The sequence below is a fragment of the Oratosquilla oratoria genome, chromosome 11 (genome assembly GCF_046742065.1).
Source record: "Oratosquilla oratoria isolate Oo_2021 chromosome 11, ASM4674206v1, whole genome shotgun sequence".
Taxonomy (NCBI): domain Eukaryota; kingdom Metazoa; phylum Arthropoda; class Malacostraca; order Stomatopoda; family Squillidae; genus Oratosquilla; species Oratosquilla oratoria.
This window is the reverse complement of record NC_134787.1, coordinates 4,749,158-4,770,035: the sequence shown is the minus strand read 5'-3', so window position 1 is coordinate 4,770,035 and position 20,878 is coordinate 4,749,158. Positions and strand designations below refer to the sequence as shown.

Below are 20,878 nucleotides of genomic sequence, written 5' to 3'. Positions count from 1 at the left end.
TTGGAGAATTTATCCCAGTTTGTGTTTTGGAATTTTTTTCAATAGTTTTACAAAATCCGTTTTGTTGTACATTAATCTTCCTTCTCTGTGTTTATCATTCCTTCCCACATTGTTATGTTCTTTTAATTCAAACTCTATTAGTATATGGTCACTCTTTCCAATTGGTGTTTTATACTCCATTTTGTTCACAATATCTGGTTCAGAAGTTAATATTAAGTCTTGTTTTGACAGTTCCTCATTGTTTCTATATCTAGTATTTTCCTTAACCCATTGTGTTAAGGTGTATTCGATGGTCATATCCAGTAGAATATTACTCCAAAGTTCTTCTCCCCCTTTTACTATCATTTCTTCCCAGATTATATCCTTTGCATTAAAATCACCCATAATTACTATGTTACCACCCTCTTTCAGTAACTCAGTACATTCATTGTGTCTTCTAGTAATTTAGAATTATCACTATCAGACCAAGCCTGTGTTTTTGGTGGCACATACACTGCTACAAATTTTCTGCTTTTCATGCTTTTGTTTACAGTTTTAATCATAATTAATTCCACATTATCTTTGCCTTCATTTATCTCTGTCACATTTAAACCCTTTTTGGTCAATACCATGACATCTCCCTGCTTGTCTGTTCTATTTTTTGCCCAGTGGTTGTATAGGCCTTGTTCCACTATAATTGTTGATAGAGGTCCTTTCAGTTTTCTCTCCACAATTCCCATAATGTCAGGTTTCTCTGTTTCTAGATAGTCATTTAGTTATTCCAGAGATCATACCATCAATATTTGTGTATGCCACTTTTAGTTTCATATATTCATTTCTTTTTTTGGTTTAAGTTTCCATTTTTCTGATGTACCATTTTTTCAGTCTCAAGTCCAGTACTCTCTCTCTCTCTCTCTCTCTCTCTCTCTCTCTCTCTCTCTAAAAAAAAAAATCTGTCTCTGTTCTTTTCTCATTTTTGTCATTGGTTTCAATTCCAAGAGCCTTGTCTTTCTCTTTTTCCTCATCACTCATTTCCTTTTTTATCCATATATGTTTGAATTTCTCACTGTTTGCCAATTTAACCGCTTTCGATAATACCTCCTCAGCTATCATTTGAGTTCTTAGTTTTGTTTTCAGAGTTCTATGTTGTTTTTCTTTTGAATATTTGCCTATCCTATGAATTTTGTCAATTTCTTTGTCAAAATTTTGCCCTTCATCCTGTATTTCTTTTAAATTTTCCTTAGCTATTTCCTTTCCCTCATTTTCTCTCTGGTATTTATACACATCATGTTTTTCCTGGATACCATGGACCACAATGCATTTACCTTTGTTAACTGTATCTCTCACCCAATTTTCCTTTTCTTTAATTACTTTCATAACTGTTTCTTTTGTATTTTCCTCCATCTACTTTTGTACTATTTCTCTAAAAGGTATTTTTATTTTCCTATTCTTGTTTCCATTGATTTTTTATTTCAATAAGGTCTGTTTCTTTAATTGACTTTTCCACTTTTCCAGCTACTACCTGTAATTGCTCTTTGACCTCCTTTTTCAGTTTTTCAGTTTTGTTTTATGTCCTCATTTTTCATTCTTTTGTTTTCTCTTTTGAGGATATCAATTTCACTCTTTAGGTCACTTAATTCTCTAAAAGATATTTTTTTATTTTCATGTTCTTGTTTCCATTGGTTTTTCATTTCAACGAGATCTGTTTCTTTAATTGACTCCACCTTTCAGGCCACTACCTGTAATTGCTCTTTGATCTCCTTTTTCAGGTCTTCATTTTTATTTTTGTCCTCATGTTTCATTCTTTCAATTTCTCTTTTGAGGATATCAATTTCGCTCTTTAGGTCACTTAATTCTCTAATTGTTTGCTCGTTACTCTTACGCAAAGTAATCCATTCCTTAAGTACAGCTCAGTAGTCCAATATTAAATCTATGATTTCTTCCAATAATTCGTTTACTTCGCAATTTCTTAATGCATTGCCATATCTAACATCTTAATCTATATCTAAGCCTTTATCTATTTCTCCTGGATTTTTTTGAAAACCTGAAAAACTGTTGTTCTCCCACCTTTGGTTTATCCTTGGAGTGTCAATTAAACATGTTTTTTTGGGGAAAGACACCTCTTGGTGATTCCACCTTACTTACATCCAGGCCTCTTTTAATTGGTTTGTTTAATAATCTTTCGTCTTTTTCTTTCTCCACTGTGCCAACTATACTTATTTCAAGAACTGGATTTTACCTTATCAGTCACACGATATTCATAGCCTACACATCCTGCACAATAACAACTAGTTTTCTTCATGTTGGTGACAAAACTGCTAGATAGATGCTCAAGTGCTGCACTTCCTTTTGCTTCAGTGTCTTGTTTATGTATTTTACCTAGTTGTATTTTATGGGACGAGAGCTATGCTCGTAGTGACCCATTTTCGTATCTCTCCACATCCAGTTTGTTCTTAAAATCGTTTATAGTTCTGGCATTCACTTTCTCTGTTCAGTTTATTGCAGACATCGATTACTCTATGTGGGAAGCTTTTTTTTTTCAGGTCGCTTCTGTAACTGTCTTTCTTTATTTTCTTTTCGTGTCCTCTTGTTTCTCTTCTGTCCTACTTTGATAGATTGTCTCTATCAAGAACTTCCATCCCTTTCATAATTCTGAAAATGGTCAACAAATTGCCTCTTTCCCTTCTCTGTTCTAGTGTTGACAACTGTAATTTCTCCAATCTTTGTTCATATGTCAGATTTGACAGTGTGGGTGCCATTTTTGTCGCTACTCTTTGGATTCTTTCTAATTTTCTTATTTTTTTTTTGTGCTAGGTGCCCACATTGTGCTAGGTGCCCAGCATATTCTAATTTTGGTCTTATAAGTGTAACAATTATTTTTTAACCATCTCCTCATCTATGTAGTTGAAAGCCACTTTCATTGATCTTAATAAGTTGTCTCTCCAAATAATTTATTTACATGTTTGTCAGGTGTCAAGTCACTTGAGATGATTACTCCTAGGTCCCTTGATTACTCCTAGGTTTGAGATGAGGTGCCTGAGAAGTATGATAGGTGTTACTAGGCTAGATAGAGTGGGAAATGAGGAGGTGAGGAGGAGAACAGGGGTGGAAAGGGAGTTGGGAGATAGGGTTGATGAAAGAGCATTGGGATGGTTTGGACACATGGAAAGAATGAGTGAAGAAAGATTAGTAAAAGAGGTGTGGAAGGCAGAGGTGGAAGGAGTGAACATGAGGGGGAGACCTAGGATGAGATGGATGGATGGGGTAAAAGGGGCATTGGGAAAGAAGGGAATGTCTGTTGAGGAAGGACAGGAGAGGACAGAAGATAGGGATGAATGGAGAAAGGTTGTGTATGGATGATGCTGTGATGTTTGGGGGGAAGTGGGTGGAGGAGGGGGGGTGTGGGAATATGTATGAAAAATAAATTTACGTAGCCTGAAGGGATTTCTCCCTTTCTCCATTTCTGCATGAGGGGACAGAGGGGGTCACCAATTTAATGAAGCAGTCTTGCTGTGGATGTGCTGTGTCTTGTGAAACTTCTTCTGAAACAGGGCAGTGGACAAGCTGCAGGGATGACCTGTCATCCGGGAGGTACTAAGATAAGAGGGTAGAGGGGAGTGGAGTATGTAGGGGATGGAATGGGTGAGAGTGGTTTGTTAGAATCAACACCATGTGAGAGTGGTTTCTATGTCTTTGTCTTTTGGCTACCTCCCATGTAAGGGGAAAAAAGCCTTTGGTATATGAGGCCCCGCATGGAGAAGTGTCCCATGTGACACAATGGCCGGTTTTGAGTTACGCACATATAACACTATTTTGGCCCTTCTACGTCAATCCGAGCATGTCAGAAAGGACAAAACGTGACCTGCAATATGGTCGAATGGCTCCTAAAACAAAGTGGTAAAACCTCACGCTCACTCGGCCAGCGCAAAATAGTGTTATATGTGCGTAACTCAAAACCGGCCATTGTGTCGCATGGGACACTTCTCCATGTGGGGCCTAATATATATATGTAAGACAGGCTCTACAACCCTTGTAAAAGCTCTTAACTGCCCTTAACAGTTTTCCACCAGTTCCATATATCTACAATACCTTTCTGTTTACTTTGCCATAAGCCTTCTACAAATCAATAAAAGCTAAAAAAAAAAAAATCTTTACCAACCTCTTGCCAAAATCTTCTCACAAATCTGTCTTACGGCTAAATTCTGATCCATCCATTCTCTACCTTTCCTAAACCTTTACAGCTCCTCACCAATTACTCCCTCTGTTCTTCTCTGAATCCTCTCAATTAAAACCCTGCCATAAGCCTTTCCAATTACACTCAGTAAATTGAACCAGCACTATACAGGCACTCCTCCAGTCCTCTGGCATTCTCCCCTCCCTTAGACACACATAAAATAACCTCACTAGCCAGTCCACTATAACTGTAACTCCCTTGTTTAGACACTGCATGACACCCATCCCTCCTAGGTGCCTTACCAGCTGTCATAATTGTCAAAGCTCCTTCTATCTCTTCTTTTCTTATATATCTTCAATTTTCCTCTCCCATTACCATATTTTCTTAGCGCTTCCTACAGCCATAGTCAATCCCTCCCTATCCTCCTCCATATTCAGTAACTTACTAAAATACTCTACCCATTTATGAAGACAAGAAGTCAGTAGCAATGGAAGCTGTGTTGAGTTTATTTTGAAGCTTTCCAAACTTTCAAGCAGTACATTTCTGTGAAGGTGTGAGTGTGTTTAAGAGGGATGGAAGAGTACATGAATAAATAAAACACAGAAATGTATAAGAGGGGCATACACACTAAGAGAAGTAGCATTGAGAGTTCATGCATTCCGAAAAGTAGCGGTTAGCTAGGGCAACTTGAGACCCTATGAGCCAGACACTACCTTGAGGTTAGACAGTGTGTTGACCATAAGCTTGTCATCCTTTATGGCGGCCCAGTCAGTATTCCATGTCAAGTTGACCATTTCATCAACCTCAATTGTCCTATTTTGACAAGTGACCACCAGAAGTTCCTAAACTTCAGTCTAAATTATTGCATCATGACTGACCACTGGCAGCTTGGCAACAAGATCAAGCTTAAAATGCTGCTAGATGACAAACAAAGACTGGAAAGGTATAAGAGGGTAACCTCTCATCCCCACCTTCATTCACTACCTGTTATGTTTAATTGGTAAGATATATGGGAGGATATTAATCAAACAGATTAACTGGGGAAGAACAGTGTGGGTTTAGAAAGGAGTACATTGACAAAGTTTCTGTAGTAAAAGAGATATGTTAAATGTTTTTAGCACAGAGCAAGGATGTCTTTTAGGCTTTCATGAATTTAGTGAAAGCATATGACAGGGTTGACAGAGGCATTATGGAATGTATTGTAGATGGATAGGATAAAGAGGAGTCTGTTGAAAATGGTAAAAAGTTTTTACATGAATAATAGTTTGAGTGAGGGTTGGGAATAGAAAGAATAAGTGTCTTGAGGTAAAGGTGGAGCTGTGCCAAGGTTATGTAATGTCACCATGATTGTTCAGTGTATGTATAGATGGAGTAGTTAGGGAGGTAAATGTGAAGGTGCAAGGCAGGGCTTTGGAGTTGGTGAGTGAGAGTGGAGGGAATTGGGAGATGAGCCAGATGTTTGCAGATGACATTGTGTGTGGCTGAGTAAGAAAACAGACTGAAGCAGTTGGTGGCAGAGTTTGAGAGGGAAATGCTGAAGGTGAATGTAATGAGATCTACAAGGTGTGATAATAATGGAGGGTTGAAGGTGAGTTGGATGAAAGCAATTAGGAAGTGGAGATTTTTAAATATTTGGGGTCACATGTAACAGGAAATAGAGGCATAGAAATGGAAGTGAATTGTTGAGTAAAAAAAGCAAGAAAATGTCTTAGAGAAATGACTTCATGACCCTCCTATCTCAAACCAAGAGAGTCTGTATGACGCTAAGGGGCTAAAGTGAAACTGAGCCATTTTAGAGACGATATTCCACATGCATGCTTCTGACTGACTACAAAATGTACTGGCAGTATGGCATTTACTAACAGTTATTACTCTTCATAGATCGATGTGATACTAAAGGCAGCTCAAGAGGATGACCGGAAAAACTTTGGGCATTTGTATGGTGTTGTGAAGCAACTTGGCATCAAGGACAGGCATCTCTGGTTTTCCATCTTTTCCAGACCCCCTAGGTGAGTTAGTTGTCTTTTCCCAAGGACTTGATCATTTAACAAGAAACTTTTTTCCCCCTTGATTAGTGTGGGTGACCAAGTCAAAGCTACTCCAACCCTGCACTCATTCTATACACATCCAAAATCCATTAATTGTAATTTCCATTTTAGCATCTTGATACTACCAATAGTGAAAACCTAAAAAAAAAAAGAGGTAAATAACAAAACACAAGAAATAACTGAAAGAATTGAAGAAAACTCAGGTGAGGAAAATATCCAAAAGATTAAGAAATGGAAGGAAAACATAGAAAATGAAGAAATTGCCTTTAAAGAAATAGTCCAACAACAAATGCAGGAAAATGCAAAAGATACAATCATTCAAGTAATTAAAGAAAAGGCAAATTGGGTCAGAGATGCAGTGGATAGAAAAAAATGTATTGTGGTATATGGACTAAGAGAAAAACATGGTCTGGCGAGGTACATGAGAGAAAAAGAAAAGAAACAGCAATAGCAATCCTAAAAGAAATTAAGGATGGGGATCAGGAAGTAGAGAAAGACATAGACGATGTGTATAGAATAGGACATTATTCTAAGGAAAGAAATCGACCCCTAAAGATAAAACTAAGATCACAAATGGTAGTAGAAGACATATTTGAAAAAGTAGGTAAGTTGGTAAGGAGTGAACATTACAATAAGATATGGATAAAAAGAGAAATGAGTATTTAGGAATAAGAAAAAGAGATGACACTAAGAGATGAAGCTAAGAAAAAAATGTGAAGAGAATGGAGACCGAAAGCAAGGAATTCTATTGGAGGGTAATTGATATGACACTGAGAAAATGGTACATCAGAATGGGCAAAGCAAAAACAGAAAAAAAGATGGAGAAAGAAAAAATTAAAAGTGGCCTATACTAACATTGATGGATTAATTTCATGACTCAATTAACTTAATGATTACCTATTAGAAGATAAACCAGACATAATGGGAATTGTGGAGAGTAAATTAAGGGGTTCAATACCACCCATCAATGTTGGACAAGGGATATACAATTGATGGATTAAAAACAGAGACAAGAAATGGGGAGGAAGAATCATGTTCTTGGCCAAGAAAAACTTGAATGTGAAAAAAATTACAAAGGGCAAAAGCAATGTAGAACTGATCATGATAAAAATTGAAGACAAGGACATGAAAAGTAGAGAGTTTGTGGTGATTTATGTGCCCCCAAAAACGAGTGGTTGGAAAGAGAATGAGCACATGAAAATGCTAGAAGATACAAGGCATTCATTAAATGAGATACTAATGGGCGAAGGTAGCCTGGTAATTATGGGGGGACCTTAACTGCAGAGAAATTTGTTGGGAGGACATGACAGTGAAAGGCGGAGAAGACTTGTGGAGTAATGTATTACTGGACATGACCATGGAATATACAATGACACAGTGGGTCAGTGAAAACACCAGATACAGAAATAATGAAGAGCCATTGAGACTGGATTTAATATTTACAATGGAACCTGAAATTGTGGATACAATTGAATACAAGATACCACATGGAAAGTGACCATATACTTATTGAGACTGAACTAAAGGAAGAAATATACACGGAGAGAAATGAAAAGGATAGGAAAGGAAGATTGATGTACAACAAAATGTACATACATACATATACCAAAGGTTTTTCCCCTTTACATGGGGGGGTAGCCAAAAAGAAAAAGGCATAGAAACCACTCCTACCCATTCCGTTTCCTATACTGTACATAAATACATACAGTTAAGTAAATGCACAGATCATAAAGCAAACATTCATTGATAGACAGTTACATACATACAGTACATACATATACCAAGGCTTTTTCCCCCTTTCAAGGGAGGTAGCCAAAAAGAAAAAGGCATAAAATCATTCCCACCCATTCCATCCCTAAATACACTCCACTCCCTTCCATCCTCCCTCCCATCTTAGCACCTCCTGGATGACAGGCCATCCCCGCACCCCGTCCACCACCCCGGGCCAGAGTTAATAGACAGTTAAATTCTATAATTCACCAAATTCTCCCCAAAAATCAACCCAACAGTGAAATCACTCCCAGGACTAGGAAGAATAGCATGGGCATGTCAACACCCAGTTAATATCTCACACTGAAACAATACCAACATATAACCAGCCTAGTATCAGACACTGCCTTAGATGCAGCCACTGGACAGGATACAGTACATTATATTACACATTCTTGACACAACTACACAAATTCTCCTCATGGAGTTATTTAAGGAATGAACCAGTAGCCATGGCCAGTTTCTTAGAGGCCATGGGTCATCAACAAAAGAGAACCATGACAAAAGATTAATTTGTGTTAGTTAATTCTGCATGGAGCCTCATATGGACTAAAATGTGCTGCGTTGTCATGATTTTCCAGTTTAATTTAATAAAACTTTTTTGATTAGTAATTTTCTCATGATTTAGGGAATGTAGAATCATTCTGGCTGATTCTGAGTTTCTACTAATAGAAAGTTTAAGTTCAGAATTAATTGGTATGAATCACTTAAAAATCCTTAACATGTAGACATATCTTTCTGTAGGTCACGCTACACACGAAAGCGGCGTGCTGCAGTATGTGCAACTTACTTATTCATTAGCATGGTTTTGAGTGTCCTGTGCTATGTGATTCTGGAAGAGCTGCAGGACCAAGCCATCAAGGATGAACAAGACCCCATTGAGTTTGGAATCATGATGAAAGTAGGTATTAGGAGTAAATAGAAGATGAAAAGGGTGCTATCCCTGTTTTGGGTACATATGAAGCTACAGGTGAGTGATTGATGCTGCAGAAGGTTGTCCTATAAAAGGAATGGAAAAGGGGGGAAAAGCTGGAATAAATCTCTGGTTTGAAAGAGGTCAAATAAACTAAAGTACGAGTTTTCATTTGTAGTTGGGCACATTATAGGTTTTGTTGTTACATATGGCACATAACTTCAATATCCAGAAGAACAATGGATTCACCTCAGATTGAATGACTCCCGTTTTGGAGTTTATCTCACCCGCATTAAGTCCTCCTTACGTAACCAACAAACCTATTTAACAGTTACACAACCTATCTAACGGTTACACTGGCGGCAGCGGTGCTCCCACATCCTGAATAGAAACGCCGTCCTCAGCCATACCACCAAGGTTACACAACCAATCCAACTGGCGAGCGGTGCTCTATAGCCACCAGATCCCACCGCTGCCACCAGTGTAACCGTTAGATAGGTTGTGTAACAGTTAAATAGGTTTGTTGGTTACGTAAGGAGGACTTAATGCAGGTGAGATAAACTCCAAAACGGGAGTTTTCTACTTTTAATCAACAATTGAGGCAAATCTGGTTTGCAAATATGATAAGGTACAAATGGGCCCTGTGGCCAGATTACAATAAGTGCCAGGCCTTGACCTTAGGGCACAATAGGCTGGCAGCCTGCTCGGTCTGTCCAGCTCTGACGACTGGCCGGTAGGCTCTTGACCTACCCAGCCTCTCGCCTGTGACATGGGTGTTAAAGGTTATATAGGTTGTTAGTAGGTTACTGTAAGCAAAGGCGTTAGTCTCGCTATTCTATGCATTAGGGTCAGTTTATATATGAGGGTTAGTCCTATAGTTAGTGGATGTTGTTAGGTATATTATATATATGTTAGTTTATGCGTAATATAATAGGGCAGTTTATAATAAAGGATTTTAATAGGTTAGTCTGGTGACATTGGGTATCTATCTTGTTTGTCATGAAATATGCTGCGTTAGGGGTATGTTGTGGGAAATGCAAGGTTAGCAAGAAGGGGAGTCTCGCTATGTTGCAAGCCTGTGGATCACGTGCGTGGTGGGTGATGGTTAGTGATGGATACAGAGAGAGGGAGTTACCGATTTAATGAAGCACCCTTGCTGTGGATGTGCTGTGTCTTGCAACACTACTTCTGACACAGGACAGTGGGCAAGATACAGGGATGACCCATCATCCAGGAGGTGCCAAGATAAGAGGGAGGGAAGAGGGCAGAGGGGAGTGGAGTATGTAAGGGATGGAATGGTTGGGAGTGGTGTTTACTTTGTTTTTTTGTCTACCTCCCTTCTAAGGGAAAAAAAGTCTTTGGTATATGTATGTATGTCTGTATGTATTATTTCCCTCATGGAGGGAATCCCATTTCATGCTCTTCATCCCAATGCTGTATTTCTCTAGTGAAAACCGACTTGTATTTTATATTTCCATGACACTGTTTCACCATTTCCTGTTTGTTTCTGAGTTTACCATTCACATATCTATAGAATAGCTAAAGGTTGGTCTTTACATATTTCTATTATGCCTTTTTCATAGTTTCTTTTTCTCTCTGTGCAGTTTAACATAATCATTCCTTTGATTGATATATATTTGCCACTTTCTAGGTTTTTTATCTTTTTCCATCTTTTCCAAGCTTTATCTCTTTTATCTTTTGCCTTCTGTTAAATCAGCACTTGATATACACCTTTTCCTGTTTCTGTCTTGATACATATTTATCCACTCCTTCATTATAAATTCTTGCAACACTGCTTCTGACACAGGGCAGTGGACAAAATGCAGGGAGGTGCTAAGATAAGAGGGTGGAGGGGAGTAGAGTATGCAAGGGATGGAATGGGTGGGAGTGGTGTTTATGCCTTTAATTTTTGTCTACCTCCCTTGTACATACATACATACATATACCAAGGCTTTTTCCCCCTTACAAGGGAGGTAGCCAAAAAGGGAAAGGCATAAACACTTGTAAGGGGAAAAAAGCTTTTGGTATATGTATGTACAGTATATATTATTTCCCTCATGGAGGGAATCCCACTTCATGCCCTTCATCCCAATGCTGTACATTTTCTCTAGTGAAAACCAACTTGTAATTTATATTTCCATGACATAATCTCACCATTTCCTGTTTGTTTTTGAGTTTACCATTTACATATCTATAGAATAGCTCTTTACATTTTTCTATTATATTTTTTTTATAGTTTCTTTTTTTCTCTATGCACATTTACATATTCATTCCTTTGACTGATATATATTGCCACTTTCTAGGTTTTTGATATTTTCTCCATCTTTTCCAAGTTTTATCTCTTTTATCTTTCGCCTGACTGCGCCCTCTGTTAAACCAGCACTTGATATACACCTTTTCCTGTTTCTGTCTTGGTACATATTTATCCACATCATTATATATTCTTATCAAAATTATCCATTTTTTTCCTCTTGTGTCTCTTCATTGTAGAATTTTTCCCAACTTGCATTTTGAAAAAAAAATTCTTAAGTGTCCCAAATTCAGTTTTATTATACATTAATCTTTCTTTTCTGTATTTCTCCTTTCTATATATATTTCCTCCTTTAGTTCAAACTCTATTAATATGTGATCACTCTTCCCAAGTGGTCTTGTATTCAATTTTATCCAGTTTCAGGTTCTGATGTAAATATCAAATCTAGTCTCGACGATTCTTCATTATTTCTATATTTGGTATTTTCTTTTACCCATTGTGTCATTGTATTTTCTATAGTCATGTCAAGTAATGCATTTCCCCATAGATCCTCTCCACTTTCCAGTGTCATCTCTTCCCAACAGACTCTTTTGCAGTTAAAGTCTCCCATAATTACCAGGTTTATCCAGCTCTTATCCTTCAGTATATCATTTAATGAATGCCTTGTATCTTCTAGTATTTTAGAAAACTCGCTCTCTTTCCAAGAGCCCAATTTTTTGGGGTACATGAATCATCACAAACTTTTTGTTTTTCATGTCACAATTTTCAACTTTCATCGTGATCATTTCCACACAATTTTTACCATCTGTAACCTTAATCACATTTAAGTTTTTCTTAGCCAAAAGTATGACTCTTCCTCCCTGTTTCTTGTCTCTATTTTTAATCCAGTGATTATATGATCCATGTCCAACATTATTTGGTGGTAGTGGACCCCTTAATTTCATTTCCATGATTCCCATTATGTCTGTTTTTTCTTCTAACAGGTAATCATTTTGCTAATTTAAGTCTGAGATCAATCTATGTTAGTATAAGCCACTTTTAATTTTTTCCTTCTCTATTGCTTTTTCTATTCCTTTCATTTCCCTTACCTGAATATGCCATTTTCTCAGCCTCATGTCTAACATTCTCCAATAGAACTCCTGTTTTTTTTTTTTTTTTAGCTACACCTCTTAGTGTATTCTCTCTTTCTCTTTCCTCAACATTCCTTACTCTTTTTATCCATATATTTTGATAGTGTTCACTCTTTGCTATCTTTTCTGATTTTGCTAATATGTCTTCTGCTACCATTTGTGACCTTAATTTTATCTTTAGATATCAATTTATTTCTTTATTGTATCGTCCCATTCTATACACTTCATCTATTTCCTTTTCTATTTCTTGATCTCTGTCTTGTACTTCTTTTAGGATTGTTCTTGCTATTTCTCTTCTTTTTCTCTCAAGTACCTAACCAGACCATGTTTTTCCTATAGTCCATATACTACAATGCACTTTTTCTTATCCACTGTAACTCTAACCCAATTTGCTTTTTATTTGATTATTTGAATCATTGTATCCTTTGCATTCTCCTACAGTTGTTTCTTGGTTTTCTTTCCATACTTTTTTAATCTTTAGCAAATTCTCTTCTCTTAAATTATTTTCAATTTTTCAGACATTGGCTGTATTTTATCATTTACTTTTTTTTTTTAAGTTGCACTATTGGTGGTATCTTTGTTTTTCATCTTTTCATTTTCACATTTTACCTCTTTGTTTAATTCACATAGCTCATTATTCATTTCAGCATTCTTTTTCTTTAACTCACACACCTCTTTGCTTACTTTGCAGTATTCCTCTCATAGACTCATAATCTCTTTCTTTAGATCTATGATTTCTTCATCTATGTCTATGATTTGACTCAAGTTTTTTCATTCATCCATAACAAATCTAGAAAACAGTTCATCATCACTTATTTTTTTAAACTGCCTTGGAGTTTCAAGGCCTCTTTACATTAAGTCTCAATTTTGTACCACTAGAGGACTCAGCACTGTCAACATTCGGCTCAATCTCACCGCTATTTTTCCTTGTTCTGCCCTGATTCCCTTTAATTTTCACTTGGCAGAGACTAATAACACTACACTAGACCATTTCAGACAATCACAAGCATTCTCCTTCCCAGTCAAACAACCCAGGCCTCCTACTCTTCTTGCACTATTGAGAAATTTCATCTTTTGGATGCAGCCTACTGGAGCACTTGTTGACGGTTCAGTGCTTCACATGTGCTAGAATTAGGTCTCCCCTTATACAAAGGATGCTCCCCATTTCAGATGATGATTGGGCTTGTAGTAATGGCTGCAACCTATCCACCTGTACTAGTGCTCATTTTTGTATTCCGTCGATCACGTCCAAGGTTGCGGCCAGAGGCACGTTCAATTGCAGCTATTAACGCTCAACACAAGATGTCAGGTAGGTTGCAACTATAACTTCATTAATTCATATAAGGTGAAAATATTCTTTATTAATGATACTGAATAGTTGGTTTGTAAATTTTAGTTTTGACTGAATATGTGCATTTCATAGTCTTACTGTTGAACATGGACAATAAGGTGTACAAGCATGTGTTGGTTGGATTAGAAGGGGAATGGAGAGAATAATTGGGGAAGCACAATGTGGATTTAGGAGAGAAGAAGGGTGTATAGATCAAGTGTTTGTAGTAAATTAACTATATGAGAAGTATTTGGGAAAAGGCAGAGCCAGTGTTAGCCTATTTTGTGCCCTTAGCAGGGCTGCAGCTGGTGCCCCCACCCACCTCTCACTTCATGACTGGGTTTGTTTACAATTAATATGTGCATTTCATTAAGTCTTACTGTTAAGTATGGATGGTAAGGGGTATGAGTATGTGTTGGTAGGATTAAGAAGGGAATGGAGAAAGTAATTGAGGAAAAGCAATCTGGATTTAGGAGAGAAGGAGGTTGTATAGATCAAGCATTTGTAGTAAATCAACTATATGAAAAGTATTTGGGAAAGGCAGTGCCAATGCTAGTCTATTTTGTGCCCTTAGCAGGACTGCAGCTGGTGCCCCCCCAACCTCTCATTTCATAACTGGGTTTGTTTACAAAGTAATCAAGGTATATTGAAATACTGTTAGTTTGCTCATGCATACCAATGCTAATGATAATGCATGTTAATACATGCATAATTAGCCATCTGTTTCATCTATATACCAAACAACTTCTTGCCCCTTATAAGGGAGGTAACCAGCCATAGCTACCCAGCCTTCAGCCATCCCATACTTATCCAACACCCATTTGTTTCCCTATCAACTGAACTCCTTCTGGATGAAGGGTCATCCCTGTCCCCTGACCAATATCTGGCTCAGAAGCAGTGCACCAATACTCAGTACCTCCACAGTAGGGTTCAACAGCTAAAACTGGTTTACCTTCACTGCTTTATTGACATGACAACCCTCCCTTTTCATCAACTTATATGGACAGACTGAACTCTGTCATCCTGTAAGCCCATAAATGCCTGGACCTTAGTCTTGCTCCTAGAGACTTAGAGTCCAAACAGTCTTGCCTCATTGTGCAGTGACTTGAGGGCAGTAACCAAGACCCTCAATGACTCCATAAGAAGAGCAGCAGGGTCATCAAAGACAAGGTCAGTGACTACAGTGTTGACAATGGATGCTCTGCAACGACATTGAAAATTTTGTCCAATACCCAGCCCATGCAAGTATTGAAAAGTGTTGGGTAGAGGACATACCCTTCCTTCAATACTGAAGTAACAGGAAATGAACAGGACACCCTCCATTATTTACCTCACTCTGCTCCAGACTGTAAGTCACACACCAAGTTGATAATCTTTGCAACAATCCCACAGATCTACAGAAGACCCCAGAGCATCCTATGATGTACCAAGTCAAACACCATGTCGAGATCAACAGTCTGCAAGAAACCCCTGTTGAAGCTCGCATTGGTGCTCCATAAGAACACAAAGTGGTAGGATCCAATCAATTGTTGACTTACAAGGTGTGAACCCAGACTGCTCAGACCTCTGAAACATTAGCAAATGTAGAGAGAAACTCAAAGTTGATAAAACACCAGGGCTTGACAGTTGGCATCCAAGGATCTCAATTGAAATTAAAAATGAGAAAAATGAGATTGTTGTTGCATTAGAAATGATAAAAAAGAAATAAAAAAAATCAATCATATCCAGAGATGTCCCAAGAGGATGGAAGTTAGCTAATGTTAGCCCCCTATTTAAAAAGGGTGACAAGACAGAGCTTATGAACTACAGGCCTATAAGCTTAACCTCATCAGTACAAGTCAAATTCTCACAGGTAGCATTAGCTGCCTGGTGTACAATGATGCATCACAATACTCACATTTAAGATATAAAGTTACATTTATATTACTCATTATCTTTCACTCTGAATGTTAATAATCACAGAAAATATGATCAGGCCAATTCACAGAATATGGGGTCACTCAGCTACAACTACAAAATAAATATAATCAAGACGCCAACATCCTCATACACTCACTCGCTCCTCATGACACCTATGTAGGCATCATTGTATTGAAGTGGTTAACCTCAATCATAGGAAAAAACTATGGAAACTATCATCAGAGATGCTTTCAGACACCATTTAGAAAGTAACTGTTTAATAAATGATAGCCAGCATGGATTCAGACAGAAATGTTCTTATGTGACTAACCTACTCAAATTCTACAACACAGTCATCTCAAATTATGGCAAAAGAAACAATATAGATTTAATATATTTAGACTTTACAAAGGCTTTTGATACCATCCTGCATGAAAGATACTAAATTAGCTTTACATGGAATCAGTGGTAGTCTATTCAGCTGGACTAGTAATTGGTTAAATGATCATAAACAAAAAGTTGTTCTAATTGGCAAAACTTCTAGATGAGAAAATGTTAAAGTGGAGATACTCAGGGTTCCATTCTTGGGCCACTTCTATTCATAGTATTTATAAAGGATATAGACCAAGGACTGAAATCTATTGTCTCCAGATTTGGTGATGATACAAAACCGTGTGGAATGGTAAACAATCAATTGAACCAATTAGATACTCATGATGATTTAGATAAATACAGCAATGGTCCAAAAAGTGGCAAATGAAATTTAACACAAGTAAATGTAAGTTTGTGCACATTGATAAAAATAATACTAAGTACAGTTACAAGTTATTTTGAAATTCATTAACAACATTGGATAGTGAAAAGGATCTTGAAATAGTTATCAGTAAAGATCTCAAATTAAGTAGTGTATTTCCACCTATGAGAAAGCAAATAAGATTCTAGGACTGATTGCACAATCTTTTGATTTTAAAAGTTCATCTGTCATTAACAAGCTATATAAATCATTAGTTCAGTTCGTTCACATTTGGAATATGCTGTACGTGCATGGCCACCAAATCTCATTAAAGAATGTGACAGATTGGAAAAAGTACAATAATGAGCCACAAAATTGATTCCAAATATCAGAAATAAATCATACAAAAATTGACTAAAACATATGAATCTATTTTCCCTAAAAAGGTGTAAACTTGAGTGTGATTTCATACAGGTATTTATGAATCTGAAGGGAATTGACATCAAAAGTGACAAAATTTTCACACTGAATGCAAATCAGACAAGAAATAATGGTCTTAAACTGTCAGGAAGTAAACTTAATTTGGAAGTGGATAGAAACAACTTCCCCAACTGTGTAGTAAATGAATGAAATAAACTTCCTCCAGAGGCAGTGCAATGTAACACAGTTCAAATTTTTAAGATTCAACTAGATAAACACCTAAGTGAAATACTGTAATGCCAGCCATTTATTATATTTTATTTATTTACTTATAATTATGTTTTTTTCTTTTTTATGAATTATTGTTATCTGTTTATGTATTATTTATCATTATCTGTTTGTTTTATTTATATATTTAATCATTTATTTGTTTATTCATTTATTCTTTATTATATATATTTTGCATCGGACCTAGTTATGTACCAAAAGGTCTTCTATTGGCATGCTCTTCCTTTGTAATCCTCTGTAATCCTTTGTGAACAAATCCATGTCAGCAGCAGTTGGGTAAGCAACATACCAGGCACAATGAGGTGTAATACTGTGGTAGTTCTTGCAGTCCTGCCTGTTCCATTTCCCATTTCAGAAGCAACAACTGGCTCACCTCCCACTTCCTTCCACTCTCACTAATCATTTCCAAACCTCTGCCCTCACATTTCCTATATCCCATCCATGAATATGAACAACCACAGTGACATTACACAACCCTGATGCAACTCCATCTTCACCTCAGACCAGCTACTTTCACCATTTTATACCTTAACACAAGCTTTACTACTAATGTAGAAACTTTTAAATGCCTTTGACAACTTTCCCCTGTCCCATACATTTGTAATACTTCCCACAGTGCCATCCTGTCAACCTTGTCAATACAAAAGCCCCCAAAGCCTATCTTTGTCTAAAATCTTGTAATATATCTGCCTTACAACAAATTTTGGTCCTCACATTCTCTACCTTTCCAAAAACCCACACACTTCCTCCCAGATTACTTCCTCTGTTTCCCGTCTATCCCTCTCAGCTAACACCCTGCCAAAGGTCTTTCCAACTACACACAACAGACTGATCAATCTAAAACTATTATAACTGTACGTCTCTTTTTCCTTGGTAAAGTGGTAATATACAAGCATTCCTCCAATCCTCTGGTATATTTCCATCCCTGAGGCACACATTAAACAGTCTCACTAGCCAATCCACTGTAATAATTTTTCCCTTTTTCAGACACTCATCATGACATTCATCCAAACCAAAGGCTTTACCAGCTCTTATCATTTTCAATGCACTGTGTATCTACTCTTTTCTTTAGCTCAGTCATTATCCTAGCTCTTCCTACTGCCACAATCAAACCCTCCTTAACCACTTCAATACGGGACTTAAATCTCGCGGGCAGCAGCCAATGCCAGCCGTACGACGTAACGAAATAATATTCGCATCATAAAATATAGTCGCCGCTTATATCGATCGTTCTCTCTTTCACCCGCGAATTTTGAAAACCACAGAGAATGGGATTAAGGGCGCATTTGGGAGAATGTAAAAACACAGGGGCGACTACAATAAATATAATCAAGACGCCGATATGGCAGCGTCGCGAATCCACTTGCTCCTCATGACGCCTACGTGTGCGGCACCGTATGGAAGGGGTTAACCTCCTCTAGATTCAGCATTTTTCTGAAATACTCTGAAGATCTTCCCCTTACCAATTTCACTGCCATTAACATCTGTCTGCACCCTTTACCTTTTCCTCTATCTAACTCATCTCCTCACCTCACTCTTTTCACTTCCTTCTAAACCATTTGTTTAATATACACTGGGGTTAGGGTGGCTTTCGAAGAGTTGAAGCACGATTTGATGAAATTAGGGAAAATGTGTCCCAACCTCTCTTCCTAACCCCCCAAAAATAAGAAACATACATCTATATAATAAAAGGCTTTTTCCCCTTGATAAGGGAGGTAGCCAAAAAACAAAGGCATAAAAACCACTCCCACCCATTTCATCCCTAACATACTCCACTCCCCTCCACCCTTTTCCCTCCCTCTTATCTTGGCACCTAAGAAACACTTAATAAAAAGAACTTTTTATTGATGCATTTTCATATATAATAAATGTAGAACACAGTGATACTAATGTTACATGTTAAAAGAATACATTTATTTACAAATCAGAAGCCACAGAATTTCTGCTGTGGTGAGGTTTGTATGTTGAATTTCCGAGTTTAATTTTTTAATTAAGGTTTAGGGGTAGGAATTTATTTAGGGTGAATCTGTGAGTTGTCAAAATGTGGTGTGTCGAATTGTATAGCCCCAGTGTGTATACATACATATATATATATATATATTTTTATTGAAGTTCACAGCAGCTTCTGCGTTCACGACTTTTTTGCTGAGAAGTTCTACATCTCTGATGATGGAACGGTGAGCAATGGGTAGTTCCCATAAAAGTTGTCCGAAAGACATAGAAAGTTCTTGTAGATGAAGAACACTTTATTAAAACAAGCTTTCGACCTACATAGGTCATCTTCAGGTTATGGTACAGGCAAAGAAGGGAACAGTTTATATAGGGAACTAAATACAGAGTGGAAGAAAAGGAGGAACGTGATTGGTCAAGGCTGGCCAATAGGGATCTAGTTGTCTTTCGGACAACTTTTATGGGAACTACCCATTGCTCACCGTTCCATCATCAGAGATGTAGAACTTCTCAGCAAAAAAGTCGTGAACACAGAAGCTGCTGTGAACTTCAATCAAAATTGTCTACATGAGAACCTGCTACCGAAATACACCAATATATATATATATAAAACATAAATCCACTCCCACCCATTTCATCCCCATATACTCCACTCCCATTCATCATCCCTCTCTCCCTCTGTTCTTAGCTCCTCCTGGATGACAGGTCATCCCTGCATCTCGCCCATTGCCTTGGGTCAAAAGCAATGTAGCAAGATGCTGCACATCCACAGCATGGCTACTTCACTTAATCTGTCTCCTCATGCAGAAAAAGAGAAGATGGGGAGAAAACCTTCTGGCTGTCAAAATATTATTCTCACATACTCCCTTCCACTACCCACTCTCTTGGCCGTGATTTGATCAGCTCCCTCAGTCCAGTACCTAGTGCGTCTAGTTTGCTTTTGAAAGGATTTTCTTTCTTCATTAGAATAGAAAAAAGGTGAGGTGCAAAAACTGTTTAATTTACATTATGTAAAAATATATATTTTAACATACAATAAATTAGATGGTATGAACAGGGTGCGAGCATGGGAGGCAGAGATGCCACTGCACACATCCCTTTCCTTTTATATGAGGGCGAACAATGAAACTGCCAATGACAATGTGCCACTTTGTTACATTTATAAGCCTAATCTGTCTCTATTTACCTGGCTTCACATAATCCATCCATTCTTTTATTTTTGTGAAAAGAAGGCTTATAATTCATCAACTGCTAGTTATCAAAGTAGTAAGAACAGCTAATATGTATGATAATTCTACAGTACCGGACAAAAGTGATGCCCGGGTGGGGTGGGAGGACAAGAATTTTGCCCATTTTATAACCATACCTTTAGGATATAGTGATGAATTCAGACAAAAGTGATGGATGGGCTGTGTGTACTGTAGGATAGTCTAAGTCACATGGCAGCACAAAATGATGGTTAGTGTGCATCTAGCTATTGTGGGAAGAGGATTGCTGTGGTAAGTGCTCATAGAATTTTCTCTCTGATGCATCACATTTTTACCACTCCAGGCATCCCTATGACCCTAATATGACCTCTAGAAGGGAATATTCACATGAAGCAGTTGTTCAGATAATTGCTTAGGGATCTGGCCTGCAAACCAAGCAAATAGTGCAGCAAATTGGTGCCAGTGATGGGTTTCTTCACAGGGCGGCACCTCTTGTAATTCAGATCCTTGATGTGGCGGTGTACTGTCCTCACAGACACACCAAACAGATCTGGGTTGTCCTGCTTTATTTTCCAGGCTGTGGTTCTTACAGTAGACTCCAAAGTATGTTTCAAAATATTGTGGGCCCGACCAGAAGTCTTCTTAGGTCTACCAGACCTTGGTTTTGAAGATGGTAGGTTGTTCCCTCCCTCCTCATAAAATCTGGCAACCCACTGGCACACTGTTCTCTCACTGACACCAATTTGCTGCACTATTTGCTTGGTTTGCAGGCCAGATTCCTCTGG

General features: G+C 37.7%; 1 protein-coding gene across 1 annotated transcript in view; it reads left to right on the top strand.

Moving 5' to 3' along the window:
- LOC143029932 (polycystin-1-like protein 2) overlaps positions 1–20,878 on the top strand; it is a 183,232-nt gene that overhangs the window by 122,705 nt on the left and 39,649 nt on the right. The window contains exons 25-27 of the mRNA XM_076193143.1: positions 6,035–6,162; positions 8,716–8,872; positions 13,436–13,574. Of these exons, the coding sequence (XP_076049258.1) occupies positions 6,035–6,162; positions 8,716–8,872; positions 13,436–13,574 (424 nt within the window). The remainder of the gene's footprint in view (positions 1–6,034; positions 6,163–8,715; positions 8,873–13,435; positions 13,575–20,878) is intronic.